This window comes from Sylvia atricapilla, chromosome 24, assembly GCF_009819655.1.
Source record: "Sylvia atricapilla isolate bSylAtr1 chromosome 24, bSylAtr1.pri, whole genome shotgun sequence".
Lineage (NCBI taxonomy): Eukaryota > Metazoa > Chordata > Aves > Passeriformes > Sylviidae > Sylvia > Sylvia atricapilla.
In genome coordinates, this window is record NC_089163.1 from 1180429 (window position 1) to 1195281 (window position 14853).

The 14853-nt window shown below is 54.3% G+C and overlaps 1 protein-coding gene across 1 annotated transcript; it reads right to left on the bottom strand.

Moving 5' to 3' along the window:
- Nucleotides 1-3181: 3181 nt before the first annotated feature.
- On the bottom strand, nt 3182-14601 carry GRHL3 (grainyhead like transcription factor 3). Its single transcript, XM_066335081.1, has 15 exons — nt 14421-14601; nt 13738-13799; nt 12391-12724; nt 12137-12216; nt 10488-10641; nt 9913-10024; nt 9645-9739; nt 8012-8170; nt 7475-7553; nt 7084-7217; nt 6555-6589; nt 5922-6010; nt 5748-5833; nt 4918-4982; nt 3182-3552 (listed from the first exon to the last, which is right to left on the bottom strand). The coding sequence occupies exons 1-15, from the start codon at nt 14586-14588 to the stop codon at nt 3438-3440; spliced, it is 1767 nt and encodes a 588-aa protein (XP_066191178.1). The 5' UTR covers nt 14589-14601; the 3' UTR covers nt 3182-3437.
- Between the last annotated feature and the right edge of the window lie 252 nt (nt 14602-14853).

Genomic DNA, 14853 nt, shown 5'->3' on the forward strand with positions numbered 1-14853 from the left:
CTACAGGGAGGCAAAATCACAGTGCAGTCAGTCAGGGGCTGGCACAGAGGCTGGTACTCGGTCATGCCAGAGCTGGGGCTCCCAGGCCAAAGTGCAGCCAAGGCAGCCCTCAGCTCCCTGAGGTCAATCCCAAGTCTCTGCACCCTGACTGTGAGCACTGAGCTCTGACTCTGTGGCCACTTCCCAGCTGATGATTCCACGACATTCCCACAGCTCTGGGGGTTCCAACTCACCCAAAAGTTCATTCTATAAATCCAAGGCACTACCTGGGGAAATAAGTGAGAGCTGGAGGAACCCTCAGCAGGTTCATTCAAGCTTTGCACACTTTACAGGTGCAGGCAGGGTTTGATTTCCCTGGCTTTAATCCTCTCCTGCCATGCCCAGCACAGCACCAGGGCACCTGCGGACACGGTGTGTGGGTGTCCTGACAAAACACAGGATGCTGTTTTTCCTTCACAGCCCTGCAGAGCCACACCACACACCGAGCTCCTCAGCTGCCTGCCTGATGATGCAAGGAGTGAATAAGCACGAATAAAGACACAGAAACTGGGTGTTGTTTGTAGAAGTGAGGAGCAGAGCCCTCCACCCAGCGCTGGGGATACCAGAGCTCTTGCACAACTCAGCTCTCAGCCTGCTGTTCCTTTTTATGCATCTCTGTCTCCGTGGGCACTTTTCCACCAGGAGCTCCTGGGAAGTTTTCCTTCCCGCCCAGCTGGGGGCCTGTGAGCAGCAGAGCTGGGATGCCAGAGTGGGATTCCTGCGTCAGGATTTCCCTCAGACTCAGCACACCGTGAGCAGGCCTGTGCTGGCCTGCCAGGGCCGGCTCACGGGCACCTCATTAGTGCTACTCACTTCTAAGAATTGGAAGATGATCATTAACTAAAATCGGTTTGAAAGCTTCCAGTTTTGTAGGTGTTGAGTAACTCAAACAAGCAATGGGCTGCTGTGTGTTTTCATCTGAGAGCTCCCCAGTGCTGGAGGCTGGGGAGTCACCCTGGAGGGGAACCAGCCCTGACCAGGGTGGGGAGAAGGGCAGGGGCACTGGGGGCTGTCACACATCTGTGTTCAGCCCTGACACCCCTGTGCCAGCCCCAGCTCCCAGAGCAGCTCAGGTGAGCTCAGGTGAGCAGTTCTGAGCGCACAGCAGGGTCCCGGCAGCTCCCGAGGGAGCCCTTTGCAAACACTCGTTGCTTTCACACGACCTTTGGTGCTCGGGGTGAAAATCGCCTTCATCGCGCCTATCTCAATCTTCAAAAGGAGCTGGTGGGCTCCGGGCAAGGAGTCAGGAATGCTCTCACATATTTGGGAGCCCTGCTTTACGCAACCTCCCGGCAACTCGCCTTGGCTGGAAGGGATGAGCGATACTGAGCCAGTCAGCAAAACACCCACCTCGGCGGGCAGGGCCGGGGACTCTGCCCCGGCAGCGTTTCCCTGCACGCAGAGGCACCGCGACTTCAGCCCCGCACAGAAAACGGCCCCGGGTCTCTGCCTTCATCCCACCCCCAGAGCGGGGAGTCATCCTCACAGCGCAGACCCACGGTGGGTCTCACCCTGCAGAACCTAGGATGGGTTCGTGGGAAAGGAAAACCCATAAAATGCAGCGAAATTCATCTTTGTTCTGCTGGGAACATCACGTTACAGCTGAGATGGGTTTTGCTGTTGTAAATCAGGAGCGGTGCTGCCGGAGTCCCGAGTTAGGCTGGAGTCACCGAGGCTCAGATGGGGAAATGTTTATCTGGCAGGAAACTAACCCTGAGCTCATCGAGGGGCGAGGTCCCCAAACCCCCAACTCTGTGTGCACACAACAGCCCGGGGCTGCCTGCAGCCCTCCCCGTGTGTCCTGCACGGCAGAGCCAACTGTCCCCACTGCCAGGGCTCCCCCAGGGCAAGGGGACACCCCTGTCCCTGCCTGAGCAGCTTCTGCTTGTCCCCATGGCCAGGACAGGGCCACCCTGGAGCCAGTCCTGCCCCAGAGCAGGGACAGGGGACCTGCAGCTTTCAGCTGGTGACACTGAGCACTGGGGGATTCCTGGTGGGACTGGTTTTAACTGGAGCTGAAATTCTGCTGTAGGAGGATTCACAGAATCAACACTGAATCAGAGCCATCCTGCTGAAGAAGGGGTTTGTGATCTGAAGGGAAGGAGTGCTGAGAGATCCCAAAGGCTGATAAAGCTTCAGCTTATCTGCACTTCATCTGAGAGGCCATCTTCAAACAACACTGAAGTAATGCAAAACTCACCAAGCTGACACATTCCAGCATTTCCAAATCCTCTTCCCAGGGCTCTTTCCTCCCCACTCACAGGCCCCAGGTGCACCTTCAACATGGCCAGGAAAAGCAGAGGGTGAAGAAGAGGGAGGAGGAAAGGCCCTGGTTTTCATTGGTCAGAGGATTAGTTAGAAAATACAGGGCTCCCCTTGGCATTTGATGACCTAAATGGGAAGCAGCTTCAGGCAGTTTTAGCACAGGGTGGAAAGAGTTTGAATATTCCATGTGGGGCACAGGGAGAGGCACAGCTGCTCCTGTGAGCACAAGTCAGACTGGGAATTTCCTTTTCTCTTGCTTGAATTGTCCCCAGATCTGTGTGACAAAATCTCTCCCCCAGAGGGCTGTGCCTGGAACTGCCGGGGGACCCTGGTCTGCAGTGTCACACCTGGTGACACAGGTGGCTGCAGAGGGGACCAAAACCATCCTCCAGTCCTTTTGGTGCCCCTGGGGTCACCTCCCTGCCCTGGCTCCAGCCCATCCCAGCTCTGACTCCAGAGCTGGGGGAAACGACTCCTTCTCAGTCCTTGAGCCTTTATTACTACAGAATATCCAAAACAACACAACCAACAACACAGTTACAAAAGGAGTTCACGGAGAAATGTGAAGCAGCCTGTGTTTGAAATGCTCTGTGTCACCATACTGAGTCCAGTATAAAACAATGCATATTTATACACATATAAAATACAAAAGGAACAACACAGAAATGTATAAACAAGGGTTGTGGAGGCCTCCGTGGTATTTACAGTCAGGGAGGGTGTTGAGCAGGCAGTGTCCGTTCAGCAGGAGCTGTGGCTGCTTTGGGAGAGGCCAGAGAGGGGCTCAGAGCTGGGCTCAGCCCTGCTGGGGAGGCCTGGGCTGGCACCAGTCACTGCCAGGGCCACCAGCTCTGCCCCTGCACAGGTCTGGCACTGTCCCTTCGTGTGCCCAGCTCTGAAACGGCGGCTCAGGCCCGGCGCCAGCAGGGAATAAAATATAATAATAAAAATAATAATAATAAACAACTCAACAGAGCCAAGTTCCACGTTCACAGGATGATCTCACAGCAGTCTGTGGCCCTGCCCCGGGGCCGTGGGGTTCAAGTCAGGGCAACAAGAGGGGGCACAGGGCTGAGTTCTGTGGGTCACACGTGCCAGCTCAGAGAGAAGTCCCAGGAAGTGCTGCCTGCAGCTCTTTAGAGCTCCTTGAGGATGATCTGGAACTTGTTCTCTGCCTCTACCATGTCCAGCAGAAAGGCCATGTGGTTGCTGTAGTGCTGGATGATGTTGTTGTCCATGTTCACCAGGATCCTACAGAGAAAAAGAACACCTTGGTCAGAGGCAGAATAGTGAAAACAGTTCACCTTCCCTAGTCTGAGGGGCTCAACCACTGCTAATTAATTCATTCATTCATTAAAGCCATGGCACAACCCGGGGGAAGATCCAGCCCAGAACAGTCACCAACCCTGGGAACTCTGTCACGGCACAGTCAGGAATTCCAGGGGGTGCTGGGACTCAGGCTCTGCACCAGCTGAGAGCAGGCAACCAGGGAAGTCACCTGTGCCTCCTGTGCTGTGCTCCCATCTGACTCCTAAACCACAAACAGTCCCGGGGCTGTTGATCAGGAATCTGAACCCTGGATTGTTTCTCTCGAGCAAACCTCACCAAGACCCAAAATTGCTCATTATTGCTCCTGAGTCACCCTGGGACCGAGTTCATCTGCTGAGCTCATCCCGTGCCAGGGCCATGGCTGGGGCAGGTCCTGCCCTGCTGCCAGATCAGGCAGCCCCACGGAGCTCCTCTGGCTCTCAGCAGATGAGCATCTGCCCCTCAAGCTGTAATTACCAGCAGGAGATGGTTTAGGATGGGGCAATAGGATAAAATGATTGAGAATTAAATCTGGGGGAGCAGGAAGCTGGGCCTGACCCTGCCACCAGCCAGAGTGGGAATATCTCCAATCTCCCCACAGAAGGAGCTGCTGGCATGGGTCACCTCCAGCCTTCATTAAACCAGGTGTCAAAATTATTTATTAAATCTAATTTCCAGGCGTGGCCTTTCCTTTTCATGAGATAGCTCTGTGCTCCTCCTGCCTGGGTTCCCTCCCAGTCATCACCTGCTGCTTATCAGATCGAGGCATGAACAAAACCAAAGCCAAGGTGAGTGAGGTGGCCTCTCCCCTGAAGCCACCAGTGCTGAGCTTTTCCTTTGGGGAGAAAATTCCCATTTCTGGGGCTAAAGGATGAGCAGCATCAGCGACAGGTGGAAGAATCCCTGAGAAATTCAGATATTCACTATGGCCCATCCCTCATCCTGAGCCAGGGACAGTCCAGCAGTTTCTGGAGAAGCAAACACTGATCCCTCTCTGATAAGTTCTCCATAACCTCAGGCTTTTAGACTGAGACACAAAGGATCACCATTAAACTCCCCAAACAATTCCACCTTCACCCAACTTCCTTTCCTTGGGAGACTTTACCCTCCAAACAAATATAATGCAAACAAGCATTATCCCGAATCTTTAAAGCCCAGAAAGATCTGAGTTTTATATGTTCCAAATAGCAGAGCCTGACGTGGCTCTACTTTTTATTATCTTGTTAAAATGCTCTTGGAGCCAATGGCAGGGGCTGGAGAGGACAGGTTTGGAGGCACAGCATAAAGGCAGATGAGAGATTAGCTTACCCTCTTTTGCACTTTTTGTAGACTTTATAAATGCTTTCTTCAGGAAGCCCATATTTTTCTGAAATCTGTGAGAGAAAACATGGCAAATCTTTGTACTTGTAAAGTGAAATTCCCATGATAAAAATCAAAGCTAACAGTGAGCCTGGGTGTTCAGCAGCAAAGGATCCCCCTCAGTTTTACTGCAGAGAACAAAACCATGACCTGAACATTCTCCTGGGCAAGTTCAGTTTGGTCTTAGGGTGGCAGTTTTGTAGGTTTTTGCCAAGCGTTTTCCATGAAGGTTTTTGACTATGTGGTGAAGGATGAGGGAAGGATAAGATGGCAAAGAATCCTCTGTGCTGACATTTTTCAAACTTTAGAAGTTTGTAAAACCAACAGAGCTGAAAGTGCAGCCATAAAGCCACCCCAAATCTGGAAGGTTTATTGTTTGTTTCCTTCCCAGCAGTCTCCAGAGAGGGCTGGGTTATCAGAGATGCTGCTGATAACCAGGACACAAATATGTCCATGTGCTCCTCAAACACTGCCAGGGAGATCACACAGCTCCAGCCTGGAGAATGGAAAAGGGGTTGGCCAGTGGAAAATATGAGTGTGTTGTCACAAGAGGAGACTTCCATGAGGATCTGGATGGGGCAGGAGGTGTGATCCTCCCTCTGCAGCACAGCACAGCCACGCCAGGAGCCCTTGGGAGAGCTCAGCTCCTGCTCCCACTGCCCATTCCCATTCCCGAGGGAGAGCAGGCAGGAGAGGAGAGAGGAGCAGCCCCCTGTCCAGCACCCCCATTCCCTTTGGTCTGCAGTTTGTCCCTCCCCAGGGGGTTTGGGGACACTCACAGCTGTCCTGAGGCCCTGCAGGTCCGGGGTCTTCAACATGAGGGCATCAAACACCTCCTCGGCCTCCCTGCGCACGTAGAGCAGCACTGCAAGAGAACAGGGCAGCGTGCTCAGGGTGCTCCCAGTGCTCCCAGTGCCCCCAGAGCCCCGGGGAACGGAGGATCCCGGGGTTACCTCTCTGGGGATCCTCGTCCTTGCTGTGCTTTGGAGGGGTGGGGTCGAAGTCCTCGGTGAAGGAGGCTCCGCTCCGCTTCAGGGGCAGCCTGAGGAGACACGACGCTCTCAGCAGGGCAGAACAGTCAAACACAACAACCCCAGCTACTGAACTCCTCACTGAACCACCCCTTGCTCCAACAACCATCCAGCAATTAAGTATTGGTTTGTAATTGCAGCAGCAGAGCTGTAACTTCCTGCCTGAAGCACAGGGGCAGCTCAGGGAGGGTTTGGGGTCAGCGAACCCAAAAGCCTTCTGCACCCCACTGCTTCCCCCCTGGGATCCCCACAGACAGGCCCAGCCTGGGGACATTCTGCTTTCCAAGTCTGATTCCAGTTGATTTTCCAGCCTCTGGGTGTTTGAACCCTTCAGTGACAGTTGTGATCTTTTATTTTCCCTTTCAAACATCTCCATGAGAACAACAGGACCAGCAGGGAGCAGCTGGTGTTGGAGTGACTCTGACAGGGACAGAACTGAGTCCTTGTTTCTGCAGCCCTGAGACCTTTCCAGGACAAGGTTTAACTCATATTCTGACACTGGGCTGTGTTATCCTGCCCCTGATGGGTGGGAAACACACACTGCTGCATCCTCACCTGTTTGCAGAGTTGGGAACAGCAGGAGGGAGCACCTGGAATGCAAAGGAAAAGGATCTGTGAGTTTGCCCAGCATCACTGTGTGCTGGAGAGCCCGGGGGAGGCAACTTGGGCACACTTTAGACATGATTTCCCTCCTCCTGACCCATCAGTTTTCCCACACAATTAAAACCAAGCATCCCTTTCTTAGATTAAATAAAATTTGATATGAAGAACTTGTCCAGATTCCCTGGTTTTGACAAAGGGAGGCAGTGGTTTCTGAGGAGCTCTGAAGGACAGTGGACAGTGGGGACATGTCCCACCCACACAGAGACTGAGACGGTCACATTTTGCTATCATTTATTTTCTGCTATTTCTGCTAGCACCGCAGCCCTCTGTGGAGGCACAGGAATACCCGGCGAGGTTCACCTCCCCCAGCACTGTGTGACTGGGCCACTCCTGACGTGCAGTTCACCTCATTCCCGCAGAGAGCCCTGCTGAGGTTTGGGCTTTCCCCCGACCCCGGGGCTGCGGAGGCTCAGGGACTCACCGAGCCGCCCCTCTGCGGGGTGGGGAAGTGCACGTTGGGGATGAAGAGCACCGGCGGCGTCTCCAGGTCGCTCTCGGGCCGCAGGAACGTGATCTCGTTCCCTCTGAAGCCAGAGAGCAAACAGCCTTTCAGACCTACAGATGGAGAGTCCGGTTGAGCCCAGCTCGGGGGGCTGCCAGAGGGGAGCCCCTCCCAAGGCTCCCAGAGCAATGCTGGGAACGGGACGGGACCTGCAGCACCTCCAAGGAGCCCAGGACCCTTCCCAAAGGTCGGTGGGTGCTTTGGGAGGCTGGGAAGGGGCCCAGCAAGGGCCTGGCTGCAGCCCAAGGGTGCCGAGGGAACAGGCAGATCCATGGAGGATTACAGACAGGGAGCACACACAGGCACTCACCATTGTTGTTGGAGTCCAGGCATTTTCCTTTCCTTCGGAACTGTTTCCTTTCATCATCCCTCATTTTCCTCTCTGCTCCCTGGGGGAAGAGCCAGCAAAATTTAGGACATTGACATTCCCAACATTGGCAGGAGGGTTCTGTGACCACCTCTGGGTGTGACACAGTAAGGTGAAGGCAGCCTTAACTCAGAAATGGTCACCTCAGGGACCTTCCACAGCCCAGGCCAAGACTCTCTGACACTCAGAAATTAGAAAAACAAAATTTGCTTTTAAAAATGAAACAGACAAGAATAGCTGTGAGGATTTTTCTTTTTTTTTTTCCCCATGGGAAGATATCTGAGACTGGGGAAGAACCTCTAAGGAAACTCTCAATTTTTTTGACATTTAACAGCTTGTCAAAAATAGAGTCAGAAATAGAGTTCATTGTGAGGCACAGTCACAGGCCTGGGCTGTTCCAGGCTCTCACAGCCCTTGTGGTTCTCTCCTCGGTGCCTCTGAGCAGCTGTGGTTTGGGGCTGTGGGCGAGCAGTGCTGTACCTTGTCACAGAAGATCTTGATCTGGCAGACAGCCCTGTGCACCAGCTGGCTGCTGCCACTGCCACAGTCGTAGGTGTCGATCTGCAGGTTCAGGGGGACTCCCTTCACTCCCTTCTGCGAGGAGAAGTCTGTGCTCAGGCAGTTCACCCCAATAAACACCTGCAAACAGGGACAGGGGCTGTGGGTGCTGGGAACCTCCTCGGGCAGCGCTGAGAGCAGAGGGCAGGGCCAAAAGCAGCTCCTGAGGCTCCTTCCAGCCCTCCCAGGGCCAGCCTGGCAGGGAGCAGCTGATTTCCCACCTGAGCCTCTCCCCACACCTATTCCAGCTCTTTAACCCAGCCTCTCCACTCCCCAGATCCTGCCCGGGGATGTTCTTGCTGATATTTCTGATCTTTCATGTCAAAGGGACCCTCAGACAGCAAAGCCCTGCAGGAAGGGAGGAGGGCAAGGCTGCAGCCTCAGGAATTGCACAGCAGTGCTGCTTAAATAAATATTCATCCCACACTGGGCTCTTTTATCACCAGGAGGGAATTAACTCCAGTGGGAACTCTGGAAGAAAAGCTGAGCACAGCTCTAATCCAAATTGTATCTCCAAAGTGCCAATTCATCAGTGTGACCTTGGAATTCCCTTGGACCCTGGGGACAGATTTGGAGCTGGAGAAGCTCCCAGAGCTCCCTCAGCCCTGAAACCTCGAGTCAGTTCCTGGACAAGAAAACCTCTTCACTGGGGGGTGAAGTTTAATTGGAAGGAGAGAAGTAACAGGTGCCATGGACGACCTAAACACCCAAACACCCAAATACCTGAGCCCTCCTGTTCCCAGCCCTGACCCCTCCTGCCCCACTCACAGCCCTTGCAGCTCTCTGAAGTCTCACCTCTACCTGCCCCAGGCCAGTGCATGAGCAGAGTTTCTGCTAAGAGTTAAATCCAGTTTTGCTGAGGTGCCCCCGGGGCTTGCCACATACCTGACATATTTCCATTTCTGACAGCTCTGCCTTGAAGACATTTGTTAACCTCTTGGGTTGTAAAAGACCCAGGTTGCCTTTGGGCTTATTGAGATCCCAAAGCCAGGCAGGGTTTTCCCAAGCTTCAGAGACTTGGGGTATTTATGCTTTTCTTTTTTCCCTCAGTTACTCCATCTGTTTTTCAATCTCCACTAGGTACAAAGTGTTAATGAGAGGAGATGCAGAAGAGAGAGCAGAGCTGCAAAGCCTTTGCTGTAATAAACTCTCCTGCTTTTAAGGTGAAAAGGGACCTTGTGACCTGCCTGGCTCCCTTCCCACCCCACAGGGCCCAGAAGGGTGGTCAGTCCTGTCTGGAGAGGGGCTCTTTGTTCCCTCAGCTGGGGGTTGTTTGAACAGGCTGCAGGTACATGTGAGCAGAGCCCTGAATTGCTGCGAAACCCTTTCTTCAGAGTTATCCATCAGCACTGAGAAAACATCCCTGGGCCAGTCTGGGTGTACCCAGAGTGTTTATTAGCTCATGGCAGTGCTCAAACACACGCTGAGGCTGTGCTGCTGCTGTCCTGCCAGGCAAACCCTGCCTGGGGCCGCTGCACTTCTGTCTGGGCTGTCAGCAGGGAGCTGCAGTTCTGCTGAGGGCCATTCCCAGCTCCCCTCCAGGGCCACTCGGTACCTTGGCTTCCTCGTGGACGTTCCACACGAAGGACAGGGCGTTGTAGGCCAGCTCCTCGATGTTCTGCACCGTGTTGAAGTTCTCCTTGCAGTCAGCTGCAAGGCAGGGGGCAGCGGTTCATACTGGGGCTGAGACCGTGACATTCCCGGGGCCTCCCACCCCCAAATGCTGCCCCAGGCTGGCTCCCAGACCACGGGAAGCTCTGGGATGCTGCTCTCAAGTGGAGGCAGAGGCTCCCCAGCCCCCCAGGGGTGGCAGCCCCTCGTACCCACGTCGATGACTCTCTGCTTGGCCGTGGGCTGCCGGGAGTGCCAGTGCTTCCAGAACTTCAGCTGCTCCGTGGGGACCTTCTCGTTGTCAAACACGATCATCACCACGCTCTGCAACACAGAGTGTTACAGCTCAGCACAGGGCACAGGGCTCAGTGCCCCCTGAGCCTCCACCCTGCACTGCCCCCGCAGTGTGAAACAGGAGGTTTTGCTGGGAGGGAGGGGATTTGGGCTCAGCCATTTGGCACATCCATCTCAGGGGTCGCTCCGAGGCCTGGCCACACATCCCAGGAGCAGGATGGGGGCATTGCCTGGCTCAGAGCTCTGCCCAGCACGGCCCCACTGGCCTTTGTGCATCCCTGAGCTCCTGTGACAGTTCCAGCTGCCAGGGAGGCCCTGCACTGCAGCAGAGAATTATCCTGTGGGACTGAACCCATCCCATTCAGCCCTTTAAGCCAACACGAGCACAAAGCCATTCCTGCTCGTGTTCAGCCCTGTTCCCAGGCCAGAGGAGCTGCTGGATGCCCCATTCCAGAGTTGTCAGCAGAGCTGTCAGCCTGTCTCTGTCTCTTACCTTCACTTTATTTGAGGACAAGTGCAAACATTTGCTGTCTCCAGCTGTCCGCAGTGTGATGGGGTAGAACTGTCCTTTGTTGAGGTAGGCCATGGGAGAGTCCCCAGATTTGATGTGAATGGCTTTGGGTGACCCCAGAGTGTATTCAAAGTCACTTGGATGGAACAAAGAGAGGAGGATGAATAAGCACACGCTGCTGTTTCACTGCAAAAGCAAAACAGAGCCCCGGGAGCCTCCACCCCACGGGTTACAGCTCCAGTTTCTGCTCCATTCCCCACCTCACACACCCTGACACAGCACAGCACATTCTGATCCTCCCCAACACCCCGGGGAGCAGCACTGCTCCAGCAGCCTCATTTTACCCCTCAGGTTTGGCTTTAAAACCCCTGGATGTGACTGCAGCCAGTATTTTTGTGTGGATGGCAACAGAAGCGTTGCTCAACCAGCAGCCTACAGCAAAACACAAAAATGGGTACCTGTGATGAGACTTTTACAACACCCTAAACTCAGGTTTCTGTCTCCAAATCCATACCCACAACTGGCAGAGCCAGGAGGACTCTCCCTTAATGGTCCTGTAGGAAAAGGACCTGCAGGAAACCAGCACCTGGACTCTGAATCTCAACTCCTGCGACTCTCAATGTGGTGGGTGCCAACTTTAATCTTGACAGAAGAGCTTCGTAGTGGCACACAGAGAAGGTGTCACTGCTGGCAAGGGAATTTGGAAGAAGAGCCTGAATTCAGAAGCTCTCAGGCCTTCAGCAGCAGCTGTGAGCACTGAAACCATGAGGCCACAGCTGGTTTCTGCTGTGAGGAATCCGTGCAAGCCACCACCTGTAGAGGAGCCTTCACTCAGACCCTTCAAGTGCCCTGTTTAGTCACCAACCCATCGTCTTCCTGCTCCACCTCCTGTGATGCCATCTCTGAAGATGGGCTTGGCAGCTCCTCTTATCTGGAGCCAAGAGAGCCAGAGAACTTCAGTGCACAAATAAACAGTGAGCAGGGAGCCTCTGGCTCAGGGGACGCTGCTGTCTGTGTGAACATCCCCACGTCTGACAGCTGAGTCACCCGTCAGCTGACTCAGGAGGCAAATAAAAAGTGGGAGGTGAAATAATGTTACCTGCTGGGAGGTTTGATTTGGTATCTGGAGCAGCAAAGCTCTGCCTGGCAGAGGGGTGGAAAGGAGGAAGAAATCCCTCTCATGTTTTAGGAATGAGAGGCAGTGGCACCCTCTAAAATCAAGGCTGACTAACAGTGCTAAGTGAGAATCTAAACCTTAGGTTAGGGGAGGCTGATTATCACCCTCACGCTCTGCCAGCCGCCTTTTCCCTGTCATTTCCCCCATCCCAAGAGGCCTGTGGGAAGATGGTGCTGCCACCTGGATCCCTGGGTGTCCCCCAGCCCAGCAGTGCTCCCTGGAAGGGGCTGTCACCTCGAGAGGTGGCCCTGGGCTGAGCCCAGTCTGGGGGCAGAACAATCCCAGCTTTGGCTCTGAAAGCACCAGGGAGACACAACTGGTGTGTGCAAAAGCACGGGACCTGTAATTTGCACTGTCACTGCCCAGGCTGGACTGGGGACAGGAAAGGAGTGCAGCCCTGGCCCAGGAAAGAGCCCAGAGTTCCCTGGAAGCCCAAACCCTGGGCTGCTCTCACCTCTTCACTCCGTCCGTGGGGTAACTCTCGGGGCAGGGTGGCTCTGGCTGGGGTTTGAGGATGTCACTGAAGAGCAGCGTCTGCAGACAGGAGGAAACACAAATCAAAAGTAGAATCTCACGTTGCTTTGTCCAGACACCACACAGCCCCCTCATTGCTTCCAAAATGAACCTAAACCCCCCAGAAATCCAACAGGAACAGCGCCAAGCACAAAGAAAGCTCCCTGTGCCCCCCCTGAGCCCCCCAGGCCTGACCTCCTGGGGGTCCTCCTTGAAGGTGCTGTCGGGCTGCCAGCGCTGCTGCGCCGGGGCCATGGGCAGGCTCTCGAACAGGGAGTTCAGGGAGCTGCTGTCGTACACTTCAGGGGCCACCAGGAAGTTGTCTGGGGTGGTTTCCAGCTTGCTGGTGCCTGGAGGGAGCAGGGCTGCCTTGTGAGCGGCAGGGACACCTTCCAGGCTCAGGCCGTTCTTCTTGGGGGGCTCGCAGAACTCCTGGGCCATGGAGACGTTTTCTGACAGCAGCTTCATGAGATGGGCAGAGCCATCGAAGGAGGGGACCTCGGGCTCATAATCCATGCCGTGGCAGTGCCTGCTGGAGAGAGGTCCTGGCTCAGGGCAGGCTGGGCAGCCCCGCGGTGGCACTGGCAGCAGGGCAGTGCCAGGTGACCCTGAGTCAGCCCAGCTGGGCCCGGGAGCGCTGACAGCCCCTGGGGGATCTCCACCCACGGCTCTCAGAGCCGTCAGCAGGAGCCAGGGGTGCTCAGCAGGTAAGGGATGAGCACAGGGAGTCAGGGAATAGCGTCTGGGGCTGCACATCCACTGCTCCTTTCTTTAGGCCATCACACAGCCAGAGCAGCAGGGCTGATCAGAAAGGTAACTGCTGTGTGGGCTGTCCATCACTGGTCTTTTTATGGCTCATTGATGATGAAAGTTGATTTTTATATCTTTTTTTTTTTTAAGGAAAAACAGTTATTGCACAAATTCACAAATTCCAGCAGCTTAGAAAGCAAAAACCAAAACCAGTTTAAGTCAGTTTACTTCTGAAGGCGTGAAGTATCACTTGAGGTTTATTCTGTCAAGTGGTTAAAAACTGACAATGCCTAAGTACACAGCATCCAGGAAGGGGAACTGAACTCATGGTGGCAAATGAGCCATTAATTTAATAGTTAATTAGCTGAAAACCTCAAAGGACAAATGGGAGTCACTGGAAGAGAATCCTGGGAGAGTGGAACAGAAACTCTCCAGGGACTAAACAGGATTTGGCCATTCCCTTCTTGCTGCCAGTGCTCAATCCTGCTGCCCTTTGCAATTGTCACAAAATAGGAAATAAAGGCAATTTTTTCAGCTGCTGCAAACCAGCTCAAACCCTGAGAACACAGGCAGACAGATGCTCAGGTGTGTAAATGGGTGTAGCTCCATTTATACCCGCTTGGGACCTGGCCTAAAGAATTTTAATGTGTGTCTCAGGGTTAATGAGCTGCACTGTTGCTGGTAATAACACCGTGCTTTGATGTCTATTTTCTGCAAGCTCAGAGCCCCATCCTGCATTTCAGCAGCTGCAGGAGAGTGAGGCAGCTCCAGAGAGCAGGAACTGAAGCCAACCTCTTTGCCAGGTCATTGCGTCCCATCATCCCAGCTGGGAGAATCCTCTTCTCCTTCGGCACCTAGGACAGGGCAGAGAGAGTTTGTCCAGGGTTACATCTCATTGATGGGAAACAGCAGAATCAGCCCTGTCTGTGAGCAGGTGAGATAAAACCTCCCAGATAAAACCCCACAGGAGTAACAAACAGCAGAGCTGGGCACTCCCCTGCTGGGCTCCCAAATAACCTTGGACAAGCCACACCAGCTTGTTGTGGGCAGGGCCTAAAAAGCCACCAAGTGAGTGGGAACATCATTCCTATGGCTTCCAATCAGGGAAAAATCCAATCCACCTTTCTGAAAGCTCCATCCCACAGCAGCACTGGGACAATGAAACTGCTGGGGTCTGCAAAGCTGTTCCAGCCCTCACAGCACTGCTGCTCCTTTTGGGTAAAAATCCAGACTCCAGGCACCTGGGCTCAGCTTTCCCACGTGTTCTGGATTCCCCCAAAGTGGTGTTCTGTGCCTCAGTTTACCACTGGGGACACTGGTGGTGTTGTGAGATGGTTGGATAATATCAGATAAACACCTCTGAAGGCTCAGTAGATGGGGGAGCTCAGGGTCCCCTCCTGAGGTGGCACAAGTTTTACACACATTGCACACCTCTTTTACCCCCATTTCCCCGAGGCCAGCCCAGGGACACCCACCATGTAGTAGTCGTAGAGGAGGCTGAGGGCGGCCACGCTGTCGTCGTCCCCGTTCACCCTCATCATGGCCTTGGTGGCTGCAGTCAGGGGGTTCTCCAGGTAGGTTTTCCAGGCCTCGTCCTCGCTGGTGTAGGGGAACTTCTGGAAGTTCATGGTGTCATTCTTCATCAGGCGCACGGATCTGAAACTGAGGGGATCTGGGAGTGAGGGAGGAGCTTTTCCCCCAGACACTGCCCCGAACCCAGGAAGGCTCTGGGGAATGGAGGAGGGATGTTCTGCTGCTCCTCAGCTCCCAGAGCCCTTGAGCTCACCACCTCTGCTGCTGCAGCTGTACAGAGTCAGGCAGAGCCTCTGCAGGGGCAGCTGCTCCCTCTCCTGCCCAGGGAGCAAAACCCCACCAGCTGCTCCCTCCTGCAGCCCCACTCACACTGTC